Consider the following 24,387-nt stretch of genomic DNA (forward strand, 5'->3'; position numbering starts at 1 on the left):
TATTTGTTCAATACAATTTATTGTTCTAGAATCTTACATAAGCTTGATCATTCTTTTGTTTTCAGAGTAGTCCCTTGTTTTGGAAACACTTGAGACAGTCATCAAACATCTCAAGTAATTAATGACTTGAAAGACATAAAGCCAAGTTCATGTATCTTTGTTGTGTCCAAACTATGAGGCAGTTCTCTCCCTTCTTCACTACCATACCTGTTAGAAGATTTAGTTTGATACATCGCGAGGCATGTCTTAAAAAGTGTCAAATCTAGAACAGAGGATATTATACTACATACATGGTCTCAAATGGGTATTTGATTCTTAGCATTTTAATGATCTCTTACCAATGAGCCACTGAACTCAAATATAAGATTCTTCCTGATGCTTTAAGCTCTTCCATTGCTAAGATTTGTGCAGCAACTACATCGTCTGTGTGCACAAACCCTCCCCTGAAATTTGGATATCTTCCACGAGCCCCTAGTCAACTCAACACAAGATCAGCTCAAACTGACACAAAACTAATGACCATTTGGGAAACTGAAATGTAATTATGAGAGTGATTAGATTATTTTCTTAACCTTTGACAATGGATATATAGAAAAATTAGAGGGGAGCTTGTGGGTGGTGGACTAAGAATTGGACCGATACAAAAAACATAGGGATCACGACAACTAGGTTTAGCTTCTTCTTAGCTGCAATCTTCCAAGCTTCTTTCTCTCCTAAAGTATTTGCGTAGCCATACCAAGAAATTATATTTAAGCATGTCCATTCGTTAGGATAGTGTACAAAAATGGGAAATTGTGGCATATAAATAAGATGAAAATTAAAAATGATCAACAATGTCACTTTCACCACACTACAAAGATATCTACACGGTAACAATCAATATACATAAATATTCTTACGTCATAGCTCGATAATGATATAAACAGCAGCGGGTTTGAAAACAGTGTTCCAAGTGAGCTACCTGACTGCGATATCACTGATATGGAACTCGCCAAGTTTAGTGATTTGAAGTTTTTTGCCTATGCGCCGATCAACTTGCGCCACCTCTCGACATCGGTTAATAGTTAATTTTATATTAAGACAATCTTATTCTAGCTAGTTCACAACTTGTTAGCTTTGTTTTCTGTTTCCCATAATCATGATGAAGATGCTAGAAAGTATGATCCTTGCAGTCTGATCTCCTTTGGATTTTTCATGTGCTTTTAGAGCATTCCTAAAGGAGTGATTTGCTCAAGATTTGGATGTTGGACTTTCTTCAATCTTTATGGTTTTCTCCATTTCCTTTATGCGTTGTTCTTTGTTAGTTTTCGTATCTCTTTATCTCTTCGTGTCCTATCTCTTTTTTACTCTTGTAATGTTGTCTAATTAGGAAATAAATTATATCCCCTCAGTCATTCTACAATTTAAGTAATGATGAGTTGAATTTAGTTAGTTAGTTACTATACTTGCATCGTACATAACAGCTGGATCGCATTTATGCTTTTGAAGGCTGCTAATGTGCTAATAGTGAGTAATTGTGACTTGTGAGCGACCAAAAATGAAACGGAGACGACTCTCCATAGTGACATTCTCCACTACCTTAAAGTAGAGAGACTGACACGTTATTTTGTACGGACAGGTGCATGTTTGTCAAGGACGTGACACTACCAGTCCAAAGAAAGAAACTCCACAAGACATATGATGGAGATGATATTATTTCTATTTCATAGTCCAAGATTGATGGGAACATACAAAGTTTGGAATCATTTAGATAAGAGATAACTCGTTTATGTTATGAATAAAATCAATCCATAAGATTCTCACATAAGCTTGATATATAAATTTTGTGTTTTCAGAGTAGACCCTTGTCTTGGAAGCACTTGATACAGTCATCAAACATCTCAGGTAATGACCTGAAAGACGTAAAGCCAAGTTGTTAAATCTTTGTTGTGTCCAAACTATGAGGCATATCTCTCCCTTCTTCACTACCACACCTGTTACAAGTTTTTTGATACATCAGAGGCATATTTTAAAAAGTGTCAAATCTAGAGCAGAGGATATAATATATACTTGGTCTCAAATGGGTATAATGGGTATTTGATTATTAGCATCTCAATGATCTCTGACCAATGAGCCATTGAGCTGGAACATAAGATTCTTCTTGATGCTTTAGGCTCTTCCATTGCTAAGATTTGTGCAGCAACTACATCGTCTATGTGCACAAACCCTCCCCTGAAATTTGGGTAACTTCCACGAGCCCCTAGTCAACTCAACACAAGATCAGCTCAAACGGACACAAAACTAAGGACAATTTGTGAAACTGAAATGTAATTATGAGAGCGATTAGATTAATTCTCTAACCTTTGACAATGGACAGAAAAATTCGAGGGGAGCTTGTGGGGTTTGGACTAAGAATTGGACCGATACAAAACGTAGGGATCACGACAACTAGGTTTAGTTTCTTCTCAGCTGCCATCTTCCAAGCTTCTTTCTCCCCTAAAGTCTTTGCATAACCATACCAAATCTACATAACATTTTTCAGACATTCACAATCAGAAAATGAATTTCTCAATCTTGACAATGAGGAAAGTTTCTCACTTTTAAGTGTTTGCAGTATTCAAGATCACTCCAATGCGATTCTTTGAGTGGAGAGACTTGTGTAGCGTCAAAACGGTACCGTATTGCGGTTGAAGAAGATGTGAGAACAATCCTCTTCACAGTGTTTCTTGACTTTGCACAAAAGTTCATCACATTCATTATTCCACTTCGATCAGGATCAAATTTCTCCTAAGGAATAAAAAAATAAAAATCAAGAGTTTCAATGAAAAATGGTCTCAAAACGAAAACGTGAAATGTGGTCTGACCATATTGTTGTTGTCTAGACCAACGGTGGCAACAGAAACTCGGGATGCGATGTGAAAGACTCCATCAACACCATTGACAGCTTCGTCAAAGCTTCCTTCTACCGTTAGATCGGCTTCAAACATCTTCAACCTTTCTTTTGCTCCTTTTAACTCCCACAAGAAACCAACCTTTTCTTCATCTTCTTGACCGCAAGATAAAAAAAAATTATATATATTCAAGAATCCATAAGGAAAAGAAAAAAAACACTGTTGGAGCAAAAACCTGAGAATCTTTGTCAAAAATATTAGTACATGAGTCTCTAACAGTTGTTCTTACGGAATGACCCGATTCGAGAAGTGCCTTGATGACGTGAGAGGCTATAAAGCTTGTTCCTCCAGTTACCAAGTACTCTGCCATTTTTTTTTATTAGGCTCTGATTTGGTGTATTGACAGACTAGATCATGCGATTATATCCTCTAATTTTATTTTTTTGGATTTCAGATGATGTCCAATCCGGGTTAATCTAGTTTATGTTTGACCTTTTTTGTAGTCTTTGAATAATATACTAGTTGTTTACATTATAAATTGGATTAGTATAACTCTAACATTATATTAGCCTTGGGCTTGAAGCAAAGCTAATGAACCAACTTTGGGCTTTTCTAAGTCTCAAAAGAGATTTATGAAATATGATAATTTAACAGATGAAGCATTGGACTACATATTTGGTAGGGTACTGCTAACAAAAGAAAGAGAGAATCGAATTAAATCTTCTTAGTAGTGAATATTTAAACAAATAATTTGAACTGATATAATTTGAGAAAGACAATGAACAAAATTAGGAAAACACAAGTTATTAAAAAGAAAATTGTATTAAAAAAAATGAGTAACCTATCTGAAATATACTGTTAAATTCTATTTAGTGTATTTCATATTGATATAACACTGTTTATAACGTTTTATGATTCAATCTGAGTAAATTATTTTCGTAGGCAAAAAGTTAACAATAGCATATCGAAGATGTTTTCTTTTACGAGTCTTGATTACAAGATGGTTTAGTTTATGGGAAATAGAGACAAAGATCGATAGGAATAAAAAAAAGAACGAAAATATAGTCTCTTTCTTGTCCAACATTTTCTTTAGGCAGAGCTTTGTTTGAGTGAATCCAAAATTAACACAAAGGAAAGTTGAAGGAAAAATAAAGGAAAGTTGAAGGAAACTTGTCCTCCGTTGGAACATATATATTCTTCCTAAAAATTTGCAATGTATCTAGTATGCCATTTTGTGGTAAGTTGTTTATCAAGTTACTACTACAAGGAACAAAAGTGCCAGTGCTGAAAGTAGAAATAACAATCGTCAACATCCCCAACCGCCTTAACATTAAAAACCAACAAATAAGAATAAACAACCCAACAGAAAGCAATCCTGCAGGAAGATTAGTTTTATGTAAATGAAAGATTATAAATACCAAACTGTCAAGTAGTTAAAAAGTTGCCGTGTATATATTAACTTTAATTTAAAAATATATGGTTAGCGGCTGGTTGGTCCGACACCCCATTGATTTAGTTATGTATTATTTATCCATTATCCGTATGAAGTTATGAAGTTATGAAGTTATGAAGGACCATTGTTTCATATTATAGAATCGTCTACACGTGGATGGTATATATAGTCCACACCAAGAATACTATTGTCTCTGACTTTGGTGGAGAGTTTAACATAAATGATTAGACGATGATACGTCAACGTAATACCAATCAATATCATTGCTATTGTATCCCACATTCCCACTAACGATATTCAGGCAGTGATATGAGGCGGTTTTGGAGATATCGCCTTCGGATGCAATAATTTTTAAAGCCATAAAAAACAGCTAAACATAAATTCCCACAAGAAAACCATACGTAGCTCCACTCTCTACTAGGAGTACTACAAAACTTGGATACATTGAATCGAGTTTTATTGAGTAGACATAAATGTGACAAGAATTCACGTGAAGAACTGCTCGAGAGTGAGAAGTTTTTATTTGCTCTTCAATTTGGTGATCTTTAACATCGCCAAGTTTAGGTTGCGCATTTAGTTTTTTTTAAAACAAAAATATGAGTTTAAATGCATAAGCGTAAAATTATAACTAAAAAAAAAAAAAAAAAAAAAATCGTTATGCTAATTTTCTTTGTTAACATTAAATATGTGTGGTGGTGGTGGTATTACATCTTAAACATGAAAACGCCAATAAACCAATATTACTGATCAACATCCACTGTTATGTACATTATGTATTAAAACTTTTTCTACTGTTAAATTTTGGTAACCTTTGAACTTATTACAAAACCGAACATGCACGTAAGCTACTGAGTCACACATCGTCTCTAGCTTTTTCTCTCCTTTTAGTTTTTTACGTATTCTTTCTAGGCTCGATGAGATGAATTAAAAGAGCAAAGGTGGGTAAAAGTCTTTACCGCCCATAATCATTTGCTCCATAAATGACGTTTGTCTGGCTACAACTGGAACAAAAGAAAAAAAAAAAAAAAGCAAAATTAAATAGAAAGACGAAGCGAGAGAAAAAGAGCGTTGAGGGGCATGAGAGTTTGAGTCCTAACATTAACTCCTCTCATCTGCCCAACTTTCCTCTGTTTCTACTTTATATTACAACCCTGTTCTCTCTTTCCTGTCTCCCTCCAAACCTCATCATAGCTATACCAAGAAGAGTACTCTTTCCAAAATGTCTGATATCTCGAGCTCCGTGAAGCTTAAATATGTAAAACTCGGTTACCAATACCTAGTCAACCACTTCCTCACTCTCCTTTTGATTCCATTCATAGCAACCGTCGCCATTGAGCTTCTCCGAATGGGTTCCCAAGAGATTTTCACTGTCTTGTACTCATTCCACTTCGAGGTTCTTCATATCCTTTGTTCCTCTTTCCTTATCATCTTCGTTTCAACCGTTTACTTCATGTCCAAGCCACGCACCGTCTACCTTGTAGACTACTCTTGCTACAAGCCTCCCGTCACGTGCCGTGTCCCGTTCTCTTCGTTCATGGAACACTCTCGCCTCATCCTCAAAGACAATCCCAAGAGCGTCGAGTTCCAAATGAGAATCCTCGAGCGGTCAGGTCTAGGGGAAGAGACTTGTCTCCCTCCAGCTATTCATTACCTCCCTCCAGCTCCAACCATGGAAGCCGCAAGAAACGAGGCCCAAATGGTTATCTTCACCGCCATGGAAGATCTCTTCAAGAAAACAGGTCTCAAACCAAAAGACATCGACATCCTCATTGTTAACTGCTCTTTATTCTCACCAACGCCTTCTCTCTCCGCTATGATTATCAATAAGTACAAGCTCAGAAGTAACATCAAAAGTTATAACCTTTCCGGTATGGGATGCAGTGCCGGCCTTATCTCCGTCGATGTAGCCCGTGACTTGTTACAAGTCCATCCTAACTCCAACGCAGTCATAATTAGCACTGAGATCATTACTCCTAATTACTACAAGGGTAATGAGAGAGCCATGTTGCTCCCAAATTGCCTATTCCGCATGGGAGGCGCCGCCGTTCTTCTCTCTAACCGCAGATCCGACAGGTGGCGAGCTAAGTACAAGCTCTGTCACCTTGTCAGGACTCACCAGGGTGCGGATGACAAGGCGTACTACTGTGTTATGGAAGAGGAAGATAAGGAAGGTAACGTTGGGATCAACTTGTCTAAAGATCTCATGACCATCGCCGGAGAAGCCTTGAAGGCCAACATCACTACCATAGGTAACTAACAATACTATATCGTATAACTTAATTTATTCTATATATGAATCATGACAATAATGCTTGGATTAGTTCAAACTTCAAACTCAATGCGTTTACATGAAAGATAAAATATAAAATCATTTTAGTTTTAAATAAAATATTTTTACAAAATGTTAAACGTAATGGGAAGAAAAATTTTCTTAACTATAGGTCCTCTGGTTCTACCCGCATCGGAGCAGCTTCTCTTCCTCTCATCTCTTATTGGACGTAAGATCTTCAATCCAAAGTGGAAGCCGTACATACCAGACTTCAAGCAGGCCTTCGAGCATTTCTGCATCCACGCAGGAGGAAGAGCAGTGATCGACGAGCTTCAAAAGAGTCTGCAGCTGTCAGGAGAACACGTGGAAGCTTCGAGGATGACACTACATAGGTTTGGAAACACGTCTTCGTCTTCATTGTGGTATGAGCTTAGCTACATTGAGGCTCAAGGGAGGATGAAGAGAAGCGATAGGGTTTGGCAGATCGCATTCGGAAGTGGATTCAAGTGTAACTCCGCTGTGTGGAAATGTATCCGTACGATCAAGACACCAACGGATGGACCATGGTCGGATTGTATCGAACGATACCCTGTCTTTATCCCTGAAGTTGTCAAACTATGAATATAAATAGTTTATAAAAAGGTATCGGAAAACAGAGAAAACAAAAAAAGCAAAAAGATACGACGAATCAATTCATATCTGCGTTTACTTTTTCATTTTGAGAGTTTTTTTAATTTGTTTTTCTTTTTAGTTTTCAATGATGTGAGTTGTGAATTGTGATTTATCAAATACTACGATTTTATTGTGGTGACAAAGACTATGAAACAAACGGAACAGAGGAAGCAGATTTTAAAGTATTTGGAGTTGTCACAAAATATAAAAAGTGTCTTTGAGATTGACCAACAAGGGATTTGTAATAAATATGGGTGTAGCGAGGCCATGTGGTCATACAGTTGACATAATTGAAAGCTTACTTAAATCCTAGTTGACTTTACGACACGAGAATTCTGATGAAAACCTTAAAAGTGAATCGTTTTCTAGTTTAACTCTGTTTTGGTTTTGATCATATCCCTATTTTTTTTTCTTTTTTCTTACAAACTTGTGACTGTGTGTGGTACACGAATGCAACAGGTTAAATGAGCTCAATCCTAAAAAAAATACTACTACATCACATTCAAATTTAAGTCATAGAATCCAAACTAGAAGAACGAAAACTGAAAGTGGAGAACTTTTAAGTCAGGAGTACCCATCTTCAGGTTAGGCAAATTTTTACTACACAAATAATAAACGTCTAATTTGTAAGTTTAGACCTTTATTTCATTTGTTTTCAATTAAAAAAAAAAACTTTATGAGCAGCAATTTCGCTGCCTATGTAGGTTAGCACCGCCAGAAAAATTGGTTCTCGGCTACAAACCCTCTGTTATGAAACCCTTTCTACGGCTACTCTATGAAAATATTAACTGCTCTAAAATGGGGCGGTATTGCACATGTAAGCCACAAAGTTACGTGTATATTTTAGTTATGCTAAATTAGCATTGCTAATCCATTCCCTATATGACTGTATACTTACATCGTATCATTAGTTCAATGTAGAGCTAATACAATTTCTCCAACATTCTTCTTTTTTTCTCCACCAACTCTCATTATTTGATGGAAAGCAAAACTGGCATATTAAATTAGTCCATTATTCTAGGACAGACATGAACTAACATGGAATTGTTTTCCCTAAAAAACGTTGAATGAAACTTGTGGGAAGGCGTAAGAGAAATACAGTGTCAGTCTCACACCATAATTTAGAGTGGGATAGGCAACTTGCAACAGGCTTCGGCGGTTCTTTAAATTTTGTAATAACTAAAAAGCAGCAATTTGTTGTTACGTATCCTGTACGTAGTCGTAGTCTATGCATGTGGTTCATGCTTTTACTCTCTCTACCCAATGCTTTTATTTTAGTTTCTGCAGCTGCTTATTACCCCATGCCCATTCCTATATGAATCTGGTGAATAAATTTATCGAAAACTTTGGATGGAAGGTAATCCGTGAAATCTAACGGTGACGTACGTACAACTATTTTTTTCTTTCTAAAACTTCGTATTTTTAAAGTTCGGTAAATTTCAATGAATCGAATACAAACAAACAAAGAAAATTTTTTGAAAAAAATCTGAAGGTTATACGAATACAACTCACATAACTAAATTTGACCGGGAAATCAAAAGAGACGGTTTAAAGTGAAAAAAAATGAATTTCTTTATTCATAATGAACGACTTAGAGATTCCAAGAAATTGACCCGCTTGAGTGATTTGCAAGTTAGGTTTCTCTAGAATAAACTTGAGCCAAGGATTTTTGTGTGTCTTCCAAAGTGTCGTTGCTACAAGAAAACAGACAAATAGCGACTGCACTATTAGTCACTATTTAGTCGCTAAACAGTGTGTTACGACTCAATAGTGACTAAAACCAGTAGTCGTGAATCTAGATTCGCTAAAATAAATAGTTGTAAAATTAGTCGCTAAATAGCGACTATATTACGACTATTTTGCATAGTCGTAAATTTAGTCACAATGTAGTCACCAAATTAGTCATAATGTAGTCACCAAATTTAGTGACTAATTGATGACTAATTTATGATTATGTATTTAAATAATATTGTATTTATACAGTATTATATATATATATATATTCTATTCTAATAATAATTTATTTATTTTTAAATATATACATATATAAGTTATTGAATAATGGTTTGTTTTTGGAATGAATTGATATTAAAAATAAAAAATACTATATTTATTATTATGAAACCATGATATAAAAAAAAACTGTATTACAAAATAAACCTAAAAACATAATTTAAAATAAGAATACATCATACTACTAAAGAAAGAAAGTAAATATTGGAGGTATCTAAGGGAAAATACAGAAAAATCAAGGGTTAATGGCTGAGCTTGAAGCGAGGGAAAAGGAGGTTGCTTTGCTTTCCCCATATGAGAAGCCTTTTTGCTTTCGAGATGAATGTTAAAGATTTTAACCTGAAGCAAACTGCAGAGACCGAGAGAAGGAGAAAGGAAGCTGAGCTGATGGAAGCATCTCTTAAGGAACATAAGGCGAGGGAGAATGAGCTCAAGTTGCTTAATGACACCATTAGAGAGAAATCAGCTGAACTAGAGAAGAAAGAAGTTTGCTTACATATACCTAAACTGGATTTAACAAACACAAACGAGGGAGAATGAGCTCAGGCTGCTTACATATACCTTGAAGCGAGGGAGAATGAGCTCAGGTTGCTCATGCATGTATACCTCCTAAACTGGATTTAACAAAACCAAACAACTTTGGTTAACAACTTTGAGTCGATATGATCACATGAATTCTCTTATGAAGTGGATTCCCTTGGACTAGGCTCAAGCAAATATACCTTAGCCTTGGAGTGCCCAACGTGAGAAGGATGAAATAGAAATTGCCTATTCATGTTACTGACTTCAATAGTGTCCATGTCAATCTGTAACACAAGGGAATCCTAACTGTTAGATGCAAAAATTGATCTATGTAGCTTCTTGATAGGTTGAATACAAAGAAGGGTGCTGCATTGGTTTAAACATGAAAGCCACTTGAGCATGGTGACCATGAGCATCCTTGCAACGAGCAGACAAAAGAACATGACCTCGCAGGTCCAACAACAAGATTCATATATTAGCTCGGAACCAAATAAATATAGGCTCAAATCTATGATTCTACTCACCTTAACATAAACATCACTGAACACAAATCAAGCAATATAGCTATAATTAAACCTAATTATATATTTGATGAATAGAAAAATAGAGAAGAATAAGAAGAAGAATTTGCACATGCGCGAGCAAGTAATCAATTTTTAACTCATTTGAACCCTAAAATATATCTGAAAATTTGGAAGGTAAGGAAAAAATAACAGAGAGCACCTTTCCGGTGGCGCAACCGAAGCCGCCAAATTCAGAGCGGTCAGCATCGTATTGACGAGCTTCGCTCTCGGTGTCATAAGGGGAAGCTGAACTTCGGCTAGCATCAAGTAATTGGGTTCGTTCTCGGAAGTAGTCTTATATTTTGGGTGAATGATTTATAATTTAATTTCTGTATATGAATTAGAAAGGTTTTAAATTTAAGGTTAAGGGTTTTGGAGCTAAGAGCCTGTTATTGGAGAGTTGATTTCTAAATCCATATGGAATTGTAACTTCTAAAAATCAAAACACATGGATTTTGAAATAACATGTTTTATCCTTGGATTTGAATTCTTCTATTTTACACTTTCAAATCCATCCATTTAAAACATAATGTGGATTTTGAAATCCAAAAACAAATCGTTAAATGAATAACATGGGATTTTAATAAGTATTTGTAAATCATAGAACCAATAACACATAATTTTGATAAGTATTTTAAAATCAATGGTTGAATAACACCTGATTTTTGTTTAGTTTTCCAGATCCATTAAAATCATAGAACCAATAACCCTCTTGGGTTTGGGGTTAAGTTTTGATAAAAATATAGGATTTGGAAAACTATAGTTTTTTGGGGTTAAGTTTGGGAAAATTAGTTTTTCTTTATATAGCTATTAAAGCTTTGCTTTATGTATATACTAGATTAGGCCTGCGTATTAACGTGGATATAAGAAAAATATTTAAAATTTGAAGTTGTATTTAAAAAATTAATTTTATTTTATTTGATTTTTTAAAACCGGATTTATAGTTCACACACTCCATCTTGCAATACAATTTTTTTTTTTGTATTTTACATGATAATAAAATTAGATTTTAATTCTATGCACTCAATCCCAATGAGTTACATTTATAATTTTCATATCAAGAAAAATGTGCATTATATCAAATTTCTATCTTACTTAATATTTTAAAAAAACTAAAAATTAATAAAACATAATTCTCAAAAAAAAAAAAACTGAAAACTATCTTTGTCTCATATTAAAAAAAGTAACAACATCTTAAATATATTTATTTCATATTTTGAGATCTCATATGTAATAATTTTACTACTTATCCAACAAATTTTAAATAAATCCATACTAACATAATCAAAAATTCAAAGACATTATCATGAAAAAATTATTTGTTTATGTAAAGGTGAATATCTACAATAATTTTACTTTTATGATTAATAATTGACAGTATAATTTATTTAATTATAGTATTATAGTAATTAATTATATAATTTTATTAATTCTTTTTTTTATAGAATTAGTAATTTAAAATTAGAATTTGTATTATTTTTTATATACATATATGAACTATTGAAACGACCCGACCCGTTTTTTCTAAAATAATAAATATAATATAATAAATAAACTACAACTAGTGGTCCCATACCCACTAGGCACCTAAGCACAATTACAACCAACAGCGGAATAACAATACCAATATCCAATAAATATAATAATTAATATTCATAACATAACCAATATCCAAATAACCAAGCATCAGAAAACATGGAACCAGCAACCTAGCAATGTTTCTAATGACTCAACTCTAACAACCTAGCAATGCCAGACAACATCCAATCAAGTCCTTAGAACATCCTCCTCTTCATTGCATGGATTCTACGATCACATTTTGCCTTTACCTGCACCACAAACACACATTGCAATGCATGAGTAATTAATAAACACTCAGTAAGGCAATCCTCCCATCTACTGGGCTATACACACAATCAATAGAGTCATCTCTAACCATCAAACAACAATAAACAATCAGCAATAACAAACCAGGACTCTGCATCGACCGACACCAACATGCATCAACCCACACCAACTGGGGATGCATTGACCGACACATGGTTTGCGTCGATCGATGATCGATACACTTGCATCGAGCAACACTCGCACTGCATCGACCGACGCATGCTCGACATAACACGAAAACCCTAGAGTTTTACGCGCCGTCCTCGCACTTGCATCGACCGATGCAAGATATGCATCGACCGATGCAATGTCGAGCATCGTGTTTTCCCCGAAGCTTCTCGCCGGATCTTCGTTCCTACAACCACAAAACTCGATCCCAAGCCACAAGAAAGCTTCCTAACGTCCCAAATAACAATCTAACACGTCTAACAACACCCAACAAGCAGATAAGAGAGTTCTCTAGCTTAGATAAGCCATAGTCCTGCACTTACCTTTGCCACAGAAGAAATCCGACCAAAACACAGGAAGAAAACGTTCCTAGGACGCTCCTAAACCGATCCCAGCTACAGATCTCTACAGAAACAGCCCCCAACTCCAAGAAATCACCAAGAACACTCAAGAACACCAAGAACTCTTCTCTTTCTCTTCTTTTCTCTCAAAAACGGCTCAACTCGCCGAATGAGACAAAAAGTCGACTTAAGGGTTTTCCCTAACCCAAAACGCAGCGTTTAACTTAAGTCAAAACGCAGAAAAATTGAACCTGCATCGACCGATGCACCAAACCGGGATTTCGGTTCACGGATGTTACAATTCTCCCCCACCAATCTAGATTTGTCCTCGAATCTCGAACAACCGTCAGCCAAGGGCTCCCGTGCAACCGTCTCCACGGCCCACACTCCTCCGACCAATATACAGAAGGTCACCTCTAGACGATAGATTCACGCTCCAGGCGTCATTTGCTCTCGACTTTTGGACTTTCCTTTACTCATAGGCCTAAACCTTGAGTTTTTATTGGCTCCTCATCAGACCTAAGTCTGCATGCCATAATGTTGGCTCCTCATCGAGCCTAAACCCGCATGCCATAATATATAAGGAAAATCCAATACTCGTCTCTCGGGTTGCCACCCTACAACGCGCCCCCCGGATCGTCATCCGATGTCGATATACCAACCATACTCCCAAGCCACAAAGTCTTAGAATATGGCAGTACTAGGAGAACCTAAGTCCCCCAAGCGTCGCGAGCAAACAATTCTGAACACGTCTGAGTCCTATCCCTATCCAGGTTTTCTTCCCGTGGCTCTCGTAAAGCATCTCAATGTCCTACCAACCACATATCCCCTCACTGGAATACCTCATGACCACACAAGGATCATATACATGCCACAAGGGCCACACAAAATGTCCTAAACAGGACCACCACCAAGGCCAAACAATCTGTCCTAAACAGGACAGCCACAAAGACCAAACAAATGTCCTAAATAGGACCGTCACAAAGACCATCTGTCCCGAAGGACCGTCACAAAGACCATCTATCCCGAAGGACCGTCACAAAGACCATCTGCCCCGAAGGACCGCCTAAACAGGCACTCTGGCTAAACAGCCCGCCAAAAAGGCCACACATCTGGCTAAACAGCCCGCCACAAAGGACACACATCTGGCTAAACAGCCCGCCATGAAGGCCACACATTTGGCTAAACAGCCCCCCACAAAGGCCACACATCTGGCTAAACAGCCCGCCACAAAGGCCACACATCTGGCTAAACAGCCTGCCACAAAGGCCACACAACTGGCTAAACAGCCCGCCACAAAGACCACACATCTGGCTAAACAGCCCGCCACAAAGGCCACACAATTGGCTAAACAGCCTGCCACAAAGGCCACACAACTGGCTAAACAGCCCGCCACAAAGGCCACACAATGTCTCAAAAAACTGCCACACACGGGCACAATGACTCAAAAGTCCACCACTAAGGCCACACAAGCCCCTCCAAGGCTCTCCACCACTAAAATGGACAAATTCTAACTCACACAAAACTTTCCATTTTAGAACTTTCCACATTTGAAAAATTTCCACTTTTAGAAACTTCTATTTCAGGAATTCAAACCAGCACACTCTCAAAGGACTCTCATCAAAAAAATCTTCTTCTTCTGAAGTTTCTTGATCCTCCTCCCGAGAACCCTCACTGGTCTTGTCTCCAAAATCATGTTAGGCTGAAGATCTTCAGAAATCTTAACCAACAACCGATCATCCTCACGGAGACACTTCTGCAACATCGACACATGAAAAACCTTGTGGAACGCACGCATAACCACAGGCAACTCCAGCCTATATGCCACCAGTCCCACCCGCTCAATCACTCTGAACGGACCCATAAACCTCGGACTCAACTTAGTCTCTGTCAATGACCTGTTCGTACCCCGCAACATGGCCATCTTGAGGTACACTCTGTCTCTTACCTGAAACTCAAGATCTCTCCTCCTCCTATCAGCATAACTCCTCTGCCTATCCTGAGCCTCCTTCATGTTCAGCTTGAGAACCTGAATCTTCTCTGAGGTCTCCTGAATTAAAATCTGCCCCGAACATGCTCCTCTCCCCCACCTGAGTCCAGCATAACGGTGTACGGCATGGTCTCCCATACAAAGTCTCATAAGGAGCCATCTTAATACTCGCCTGATAGCTGTTGTTGTAAGCAAACTCTACCAGGTTCAAGTGATCTGCCCAATGGCCATCCCAATCCAACACACTAATCCTCAGCAAATCCTCCAGCGTCAAGTTCGTCCTCTCTGACTGTCCATCTGTCTGGGGATGATAAGATGTACTCATATGTACCTTATGCCCATCTCTACCTGAAATGCCTTCCAGAACACCGAAGTGAACTTAGAATCCCTATCAGATACGATACTCGCTGGCACCCCATGCGATCTGACTATCTCTCTCACATACTTCTTAGCCAAGACCGCTGCTCCATCAGTCTTCTTAATGGCCAGAAAATGTGATGACTTATTCAACCGGTCCACAATGACCCAAATAGCATCGAAAGTCCGTGACACTGGCAATCCTACCACGAAATCCATCGTGATCATATCCCACTTCCACTCAGGAATGGGTAGACTCTTCAGTAACCTGCCAGGAACCTGATGCTCAGCCTTCACTAGCTGACACTCATCGCACCTCACGACCCAACTAGCTACATCCCTCTTCATCCCGACCCAGTGATAGTACCTCTTGAGATCACGGTACATCTTAGTCACTCCTAGATGAATAGAAAACTTGCTCGCATGAGCCTCTCTCAGGATCTCCTGCCTCAACTCCTCATCCTTGGGCACACAAACCCGACCGTGCACCAAGATAGTTCCATTATCGGAGACATGATACTCTGAATCAACCTTGGAGGCATTCACTAGCCCCAAATCCTTCTCATGAGCCAACTGCACCCTACTCAGAAGATCTGCTCTATCAACCGCCTCCAAACCCAACGGTTCCTGTGAAACAGCACACAACCTCAAAGCACTGATCTCTTCAACCAGAGACTCCATCTCCTGCTCTTGAGCCGAAGCTACCCTCTTCCGACTCAGAGTGTCTGCAACCGTGTTAGCCTTACCAGGGTGATAGGCTATCTCTAAATCATAGTCTGCCACTTGCTCCATCCACCGCCTCTGCCTCAAGTTCAGCTCGGGCTGAGTGATTATATACTTCAGACTCTATTGATCTGTAAACACCTGCACCTTTGCACCATAAAGATAAGATCTCCAAATCTTCAGGGCAAAAACTACAGCAGCCATCTCCAAATCATGAGTAGGATAGTTGCCCTCATGCTTCCGCAACTGCCGCAAAGCGTAGGCAATCACCATCCCATGCTGCATCAACACACACCCCCAAACCAACTCTAGATGCATCAGTATAAACCACATAGGGTTCTTCCTGCTCCGGCAAAAGCCAACACTGGCGTAGTAGTCGACATCTCCTTAAGGCTTGCAAAGCCCTCCTCACACTCTGTGACCAAACAAAAAAAACATGCTTCCCTGTCAACTAAGTTATCGGGCATGCCCTACTCGCAAAGCCCTGCACAAATCTCCTGTAGAAACCTGTCAAACCAAGGAACTCATGAAACCCATACCTCGTCCTTCTTCTTGACGAACACCGACGCTCCCCACAGTGAAGTGATAAGACAAAAGAGTCCCCTGCTCAACAAATCCTCTAGCTGCGTCTTCAGCTCTACTAAGCAAATAATCAAGTATGCCGACAACAACTCACCGCCACCTGAAAATCAACCTTCTTGTTCGTCCATGAATCTCTTGTACCTTGCCTCTTAGGGAAACTTCCACAAGATAGCTTATTCGAAAAATGACTTTTCCACTTGGCAATCCTCCACAGAGAATCATCAATACGAGCGTAACAAAACAAACAAGTACCATATGTTCGCATATTCTGATTCTCCGCATCAGATGCTTTGCAAGCCGCCAACTCAACCTACTTGACTTGTTTTCCCCCAGCAAGCTTACCAAAACCTTTAATCTTGCAACCTTGTCCATCTCCAATGAACTCCATCCACCCTCATCGCAACGATTAGTTTATCCTGCCATATAGGCTTCTCGTAAATCTTATGTACCTGGCAACCATGCCCTTGTTGGCTCATACCTACGGCCGCTCCCCTTCCCGGGACTCCAGCACCACCGGCCACACGATCCTGGTGCATCAGCCACACATTCATGACCGCACCTGATGTGATCGGAGGACGGGGTTGCGGTTTGGACGGATGAAGTGCTCTCGGGCCGAGAGAGCTAGAAGAGATTTTCCTCGGACAAGGCTCGGTGATTCGAGTCTAGAGAGGAAACAAACGAGGGAAACGAGAGATGAGAGAAAACAAACGAGCGGATTGGAAGATTGTCTCTCGGTCGCGGCTTCTGTCAGTGATCGAGCGGTCTCGGTCGCGTCACGGTACGGACGGAAGTGGGACGAGCGTTGCCAATGAATAACTCGACTTGGCAATCTCTGGGAAAGATGGTCGGATGGGAGAACGTCTCGGTAAGAAACTCGACTCGATCGGTTCTCAAAGAAATGGTCGGATGGGACGCAGCGTACGGATGGACGACGGACGCTGCGGATAGAAAGGCGGATCGATTCGACGACACACGGGAGATGGCACGGCCCGTGATACGGTCGGACTATGGGATTATGAACCTGGTTCGTTAATCTCCTAGAGTTTTTTCAAGAGCCAAGTCTCAGACTTGGGCTAAGGAGAGAGGTGAGACAAGAAACAAAGATTCTCTCTTTGGGAATGTTAATTCTTATTCAAGTCTACCTTTATAAATGAGGGTTTAGGCCTTTATATAGGGAGGCTTACATAAGGGAACACTTAACCCTAGAAAACGTGGCCATGATCTAAACCACACACATGGCCAAAAAGCAAAAGCAAAAGTAAATCAAAGCAAAGACCAATCCAACGGTCATAGAAGGTTCAAGAAGAAATTCAAAAGAAAGGAAGGGCAAGAAATAGGATGGCCACATCATTGGCTGGACGCGGTGATAAGATCTTCACTTCTTTGGCCCCTAAGCATGTCAATGAATGTTTCCAAGTCATGAGGCAAGTGGGAATGAAGTGGAGATGCACTAGAGTTCGGTGCCTCGTTAAAACCTCTTCGGTAAACCCATTGGGACAAACCCGAAGTAGGAAAAAGAGTACAGCTCCATCTAATGGCTTAGAGGTGTCTTCACACTAGCGTGATGGTGAAGACACGCGAATCAAGCTTCCCAAAGCTGGTCGCAACTCAAGGCTCTTCAATGGTGATGCTAGCCATGAGCTCTTGGTGTAAAGGTTGGAGCTTGGTTTGAAATGTCCATTAGGTGACTTGTCTTCCTCCTCCTTGATGATCCTTGGAGACTCGTTGGTGCCGCACAATACTAGTAAGGCCAGCCTCAAGTTGTCCCGAGTGGTGTCTGAGTGGCCGAGTGGTGTCCGAAAGGTATCTGGGTCCGGCTCAACCGTCCTGGACACATGACCGATCCCGTGATCACATCAGCACCGGTCATAAAATCGTGGCCCACCGGCCAACACAACTAAAATTTAAGATTAAACCACCATCAATTCTCGAGGTCTACATCCCGTCATTATGTTTATTCTCACGTCCTAGGCATTGCTTGTTCCCAACTCTTCCATCCTTAGGTCGCAACCTTCGAGCCATACCGATATCACTCTCAGACCAGCGTCTTCGAGTTATACCGTCTCACTCTTGGACTACAATCCTCAAGATCTCGGTATCAGGGGAACTACTCATCCCCTCAGGGAAACATCATCCCCTCTGCCACTCTCGGAGCCCTCAGCCCCTCGAGCTATCAGTATTCAGGGGAATCACCATCTCCTCAGGAGCAACAATCCTTAACAATTATAAACATCTCTCGACAATAAAGTACCTCTTGTGGTCCGAGTATAACATTGCAATGTCACACCTGCCCACTCAACTTCTAATATCCAACTGGATTAACCACCAAGCTGCAAAAATATATGCTCCAACTGTATATATCCACCTATCCGCCTCTCTAGGCTCGATACCTCTTGAGAATAATCTTAAACCGGTCATCTACAACTGCTCATCCTCTTAACATAAGATGGAAACTCCTCAACATCCGCAGCCCTCGGCTGCACCCCGCCACATGTGGTACAACTGGAGCCTGTACTGGTACCCCTCACGGTAACCGCTCCAACAGCACGCCAACAGATCCGCCAACGATCATCTTGACCCTGGGCTCCACCTGCTGCAACCCTATGCCTGGGTTCCCAGCACCCCCGGCATTCTCACCGGCTAACCCTCTCTGGTCCCTCCTGATATGCTTGGGGACCCTCTAACGTACCTCCTCATGGAACTCTGGACCACACACTCGCTGGCCTCGGGACCCGCCCGACCATGACCACGACCACGACCACGTCCCTGTCCACGACCAACAACTCAAACACCTTTAACCACTGCACTTGCAAGAACAGAGGCTAACAAGCAATCTTAACACAAAAACACAAACTCACTGTGGAATCACACTGTAGGCTCGAAGAGGATGTTCTAGGACTCCATGCCACACACAATTGACTAACTCACATAATCAATCAAGACATGCAATCCCAAACATCACAACAGAAACCTAGTGAACCCAAACCTAGAACCGTAAGGGCTCTGATACCAAACTGAAATGACCCGACCCGTTTTTTTTTAAATAATATATAATAAATATAATATAATAAATAAACTACAACTAGTGGTCTCATATCCACTAGCCACCTAACCACAATCACAACCAACAGCGGAATAACAATACCAATATCCAATAAATATAATAATCAATATTCATAACATAACCAATATCAAAATAACCAAGCATCAGAAAACATGGAACCAGCAACCTAGCAATGTTTCTAATGACTCAACTCTAGCAACCTAGCAATGCCAGATAACATCCAATCAAGTCCCTAGAACATCCTCCTCTTCATTGCCTAGATTCCACAATCACACTTTGCCTTTACCTGCACCACAAACACACATTGCAATGCATGAGTATTTAATAAACACTCAGTAAGGCAATCCTCCCATCTACTGGGCTATACACACAAGCAATAGAGTTATCTCTAACCATCAAACAACAATAAACAATCAGCAATAACAAACCAAGACTCTACATCGACTGACACCAACATGCATCGACCGACACCAACTGGGGATGCATCGACCGACACAGGGTTTGCATCGATCGATGCTCGATGCACTTGCATCGACCTACACTCGCACTGCATCGACCGATGCATGCTCCACATAACACAAAAATCCTAGAGTTTTACGCGCCGTCCTCGCACTTGCATCGACCGACGCAAGATATGCATCGACCGATGCAATGTCGAGCAACGTGTTTTCCCCGAAGCTTCTCGCCGGATCTTCGTTCCTACAACCACAAAACTCGATCCCAAGCCACAAGAAAGCTTCCTAACGTCCCAAATAACAATCTAACACGTCTAACAACACCCAACAAGCAGATTAGAGAGTTCTATAGCTTAGATAAGCCATGGTCCTGCACTTACCTTTGCCACAGAAGAAATCCGACCAAAACACAGGAAGAAAACGTTCCTAGGACGCTCCTACAACGATCCCAGCTACAGATCTCTACAGAAACAGCCTCCAACTCCAAGAAATCACCAAGAACACTCAAGAACACCAATAACTCTTCTCTTTCTCTTCTTTTCTCTCAAAAACGGCTCAACTTGCCGAATGAGACAAAAAGTCGACTTAAGGGTTCTCCCTAACCCAAAACGCAGCGTTTAATTTAAGTCAAAACGCAGAAAAAATTGAACCTGCATCGACCGATGCACCATCTGCATCGACCGATGCAATCCCCAAACCGGGATTTTGGTTACAACTATCTTTTTATATTTATTAAATTGTTTAAATTTTTAATTTCTTATAATTTACAAATAAGTTAAAACATAGCTTTTGTATAACACATGACAAAGTCTTTAATTGTTAAAATTGACACGTATCGCGATCACATTAGTTACTAATTTGAAAACCAAGGTTTATATAACAACATAATATTAAATAACTATCAAATCATTCACCGACTGAAAAACTTAAGAAAACTACATTAATTTCTTATTTTTCTTATATTATGTTAATCATTAATTTTAACACATTATACCTTTTTATAATTTAATCACTTTTCTGTATAATTTTTTTTAATATATGATTATAATAAATAAATATTGTAATTAAATTTCAAATGTTTTCTTTATTAATTGCACATATTTTTCGATTTAAATTAGTAATTTAATAGATAACTTTTCTATTAGAATTAGTGATATAATATATTACTTTTGGTTTTGTATATTTTCAAAAATATTAATTGTAATCCTTTAATTTTTAGGATTTTTTAATTTTCTTATAATTATTAAATAAATTTTCTTTTCACACATATCAAAATATTATCGTTATACTTGACATGTGTCACGATTATATGAATTACTAACTTTGAAAACAAAGGTTTATATAATAAGAAATATATATATATATAATGGTTATGGTTTGGTTTTATGTATATATATATATATATACATATAATGGTTATGGTTTGATTTTCTGGTTTATGAATTAATTTATAAGATTAAGAATTTAAACATCAAGATTTACATTTGATGAACCATCATACGAAAATGCATTATGCATTCTGAGAGGAGTCTATTCCACATGAAAATGTCGGACCATATTGGTGAATTCACGGAAAAACGGCTTTTTCATACTCCCACAATAGCCTTATGTTGAATTAATACATTTGACTATTGATCTGGCCTAAACATACATTATGTTTCTGAATATTCGAATTCCGTACCCCAACTTCGAAATCAATACCCCAAGTATAAATGTTGTGCCATAACATACAAAAACGTGTTTATGGTCTAACTCTGTTAAACTTCCGTTTAATCAAAATGACGTGGATTCCAAGTGTGTGCAGCGATTCAAAACGACGTCTTTTTGGGAAAATAGAAAATCTAATATTTTGGCCAAAACGACGTCGTTTTTTATTTCTGTCTCAAATCTCTTTTCCTCTCTCCCGATACTCTCTCTCGGCGGAGGAACCCGAAAATTTGGGCATTTTCAATTTCGGGTCAATCTGAAATTTTAGATTCTCTGTTTGGCCAAAATTTTAGATTTTCTGTTTTCTCAAAACGACGTCGTTTTGCATCACTGCGCACACGTGGAATCCACGTCATTTTGATTAAACGAAAGCTTAACAGAGTTAGACCATAAACACGTTTTTGTATGTTATGGCACAACATTTATACTTGGGATATTGATTTCGAAGTTGGGGTACAGAATTCAATAATTCAGAAACATAATGTATGTTTAGGCCAGATCAATAGTCAAATGTATGAATTCAACACAGTGCTATTGTGGAGGTATGAAAAAACCGTTATTCCGTGAATTCACTGAGGAGAATCCACGTCCAACTATTATTATTGCCTTATCTGATATAGACCTTATCTTATTGACAATTTCACCGCCCATCTTTTGACTGAAGAACATCAGGAGAAGGTAATCATCAAGGAGCCTAATCGTTACATTTTTGTCTTTTGGCTTAACTATTTTTCTTTTTTTTTGGTTTCCCTTACGCACTTCTAGTTTGACCCTAGTGTTTGCATTTATTGTTCAAACAGATATTGTCCTGGTTGCCCAATCCTCCTCGGTGTGTTCCCTCAGCTTCCCTTGATTCCCATCTGGCCAATGTTACTTTCATGGTGAGAAAGTCGTGTTCTAGTAATATCTCACAACGTTTTAGCTTTCTGAATTCATTTGACCCCATGCTATCTTTTTAATTTTATTTTCAAGGATCCGCTGGATCACTTCTCCGACCAGGAGGAGGCTGTATTTCACCGTCCATCTCTCAACTAAAGAACATTAGGAGATTGTAATCATCAAAGATCCATTACAAAAAATAGTTATATTGCAACTTCAAAAATTATTGCAATAGATCAATATATTGTTGCAAATTCTTGTTTGTTGCATATACGTTACAAAAATTGCAAAAAACTAATCTTTTGCTATATTTGTTGTATTAATGCAACAACATTTCTCTAGTAACTTTGTTGTATAATTACTACATACATTGGCAACTTGAATTCTCGTAAATTATTGCTATGAAAGGTATAGCAAATACCGTAGCAAATTTGTGCTGACTAATTTGTAAAATACTTTTCTTGCATAATTATTAAAACGATGATCTGAGCAAAATTAAATTGCAAGTATGATCATGTGACCGTAGCAAATTTGTGATGACTAATTTGCAAGATACTTTTCTTGCATAATTTTTGAAACGATGACCTGAGCAAAATTAAATTGCAAGTATGATCATGTGATTATTACTCAGAACTAATTTTCCATGTTGGAACTTGGAAGATTCGGTTGCGGTTTATATAATACTCAAAATATGTTACTATATATTTTCAATTATAGAAGCGTTATATTGATTTATTTTTTAATTTAACTATAATTCACATGCCAAATAGATAGTATTACAAAATTATTTTGATGACACTTAATATATGTCGATCAAGTATTAACAAAAGAATAGTGACCATATATTGTCATAATAATGCTAAATAATAGTGACCAACATGGAAAATTAGATTATTACTCTCTTTGTTTCACAAAAAGTGTTATTTTGATAAAATTCACACAAATTAAGAAAAATTAAAATTATATATGTTTGTCCATATTTAGTAAGTAACTAATAGTTTAAATTCAATGAAAATAAGTTTTGGGTTAAGAGGTAAATTAAAAAATTAAATGTAAAAACCACATTAGAATTATGAAGTGACATTATTTGTGAACCAAAGAAAAATCTCTAAATGGATACTCTGAGTAAATAATCATCTTCTTGACTTCTTGTATCATCGATTAAAACGAACAATCGAACCAAAAGTGAGGTCTACAGTTTCCCTAAGAAATCGTACAATTCTCGTGGGCTTAAAATAAGGGCCTTGTATGTGTTTCTTTCATATTATGGAGCTTCTACTCAAAGTCTAAAATTTATAAAGTAAATTTCGTTTCAAGAGTTCTTGTACTTATATCGGCTATATATATTTGAGTTTTGAGCCACACACATTCTCTAGCCCGGGGATAAATGCCTCTAATGTAACACGATGAGCCCTCCCTTATCTTTAGGAAATTGTAACGATTTTGAATAAACCATATGTGTACTGTAATCTGTTCGCTTCTCTCCTTGACAAAAACCTCGTGAACATGAAATGAATTCTATGGATAGTACTTGAAAAGTCCTGATGTTACATCCTTTATTAAAAAAAAAAATGAATTATGTGGACATTAATGATTTTATATGAATGATTATCTACAAGAGATAAACTCGATAATTAAGGGCACACCCGATTGAATTGCTATTTGGAAGTTACTGAATAATTATGAAATTTTACTAATATATTAAATAAAAGGGAATTATATCAAAGTGTAATATAATTAGACGAAAACATTTAGAAAATTACATGTCCTCATGTAAAATAGTACACAAAGATTAGTGTTTTATTTTGTGACCAAATTAAATGGGCTTAAGGATTAGTGCATGGTTCATATGATGCCGAGCTAAATTAGTAT

The 24,387-nt window shown here is 38.2% G+C and overlaps 2 protein-coding genes and 1 pseudogene across 3 annotated transcripts; 1 reads left to right on the forward strand and 2 right to left on the reverse strand.

Annotated features, from left to right (window-relative positions):
• Positions 1 to 11: 11 nt before the first annotated feature.
• Positions 12 to 801, reverse strand: LOC147923915 (tetraketide alpha-pyrone reductase 2 pseudogene; annotated as a pseudogene).
• Positions 802 to 1,656: 855 nt separating this feature from the next.
• LOC104756953 (tetraketide alpha-pyrone reductase 2-like) lies at positions 1,657 to 3,354 on the reverse strand. 2 transcript variants are annotated; one of them, XM_019239234.2, is made up of 6 exons: positions 3,135 to 3,354; positions 2,844 to 3,022; positions 2,578 to 2,709; positions 2,341 to 2,503; positions 2,050 to 2,239; positions 1,657 to 1,973 (listed from the first exon to the last, which is right to left on the reverse strand). In XM_019239234.2, the coding sequence occupies exons 1-6, from the start codon at positions 3,238 to 3,240 to the stop codon at positions 1,916 to 1,918; spliced, it is 828 nt and encodes a 275-aa protein (XP_019094779.1). In that variant the 5' UTR covers positions 3,241 to 3,354; the 3' UTR covers positions 1,657 to 1,915. The 2 variants fall into 2 exon arrangements, with proteins under 2 accessions (XP_019094779.1, XP_019094778.1); XM_019239233.2 differs by having other exon boundaries at positions 2,578 to 2,766.
• Positions 3,355 to 5,337: 1,983 nt separating this feature from the next.
• Positions 5,338 to 7,407, forward strand: LOC104756955 (3-ketoacyl-CoA synthase 5-like). The gene is made up of 2 exons (XM_010479623.3): positions 5,338 to 6,572; positions 6,765 to 7,407. The coding sequence occupies exons 1-2, from the start codon at positions 5,543 to 5,545 to the stop codon at positions 7,211 to 7,213; spliced, it is 1,479 nt and encodes a 492-aa protein (XP_010477925.1). The 5' UTR covers positions 5,338 to 5,542; the 3' UTR covers positions 7,214 to 7,407.
• The last annotated feature ends 16,980 nt before the right edge of the window (positions 7,408 to 24,387 follow it).

This window comes from Camelina sativa, chromosome 17 (genome assembly GCF_030686135.1).
Source record: "Camelina sativa cultivar CO46 ecotype springtype chromosome 17, ASM3068613v1".
Lineage (NCBI taxonomy): Eukaryota > Viridiplantae > Streptophyta > Magnoliopsida > Brassicales > Brassicaceae > Camelina > Camelina sativa.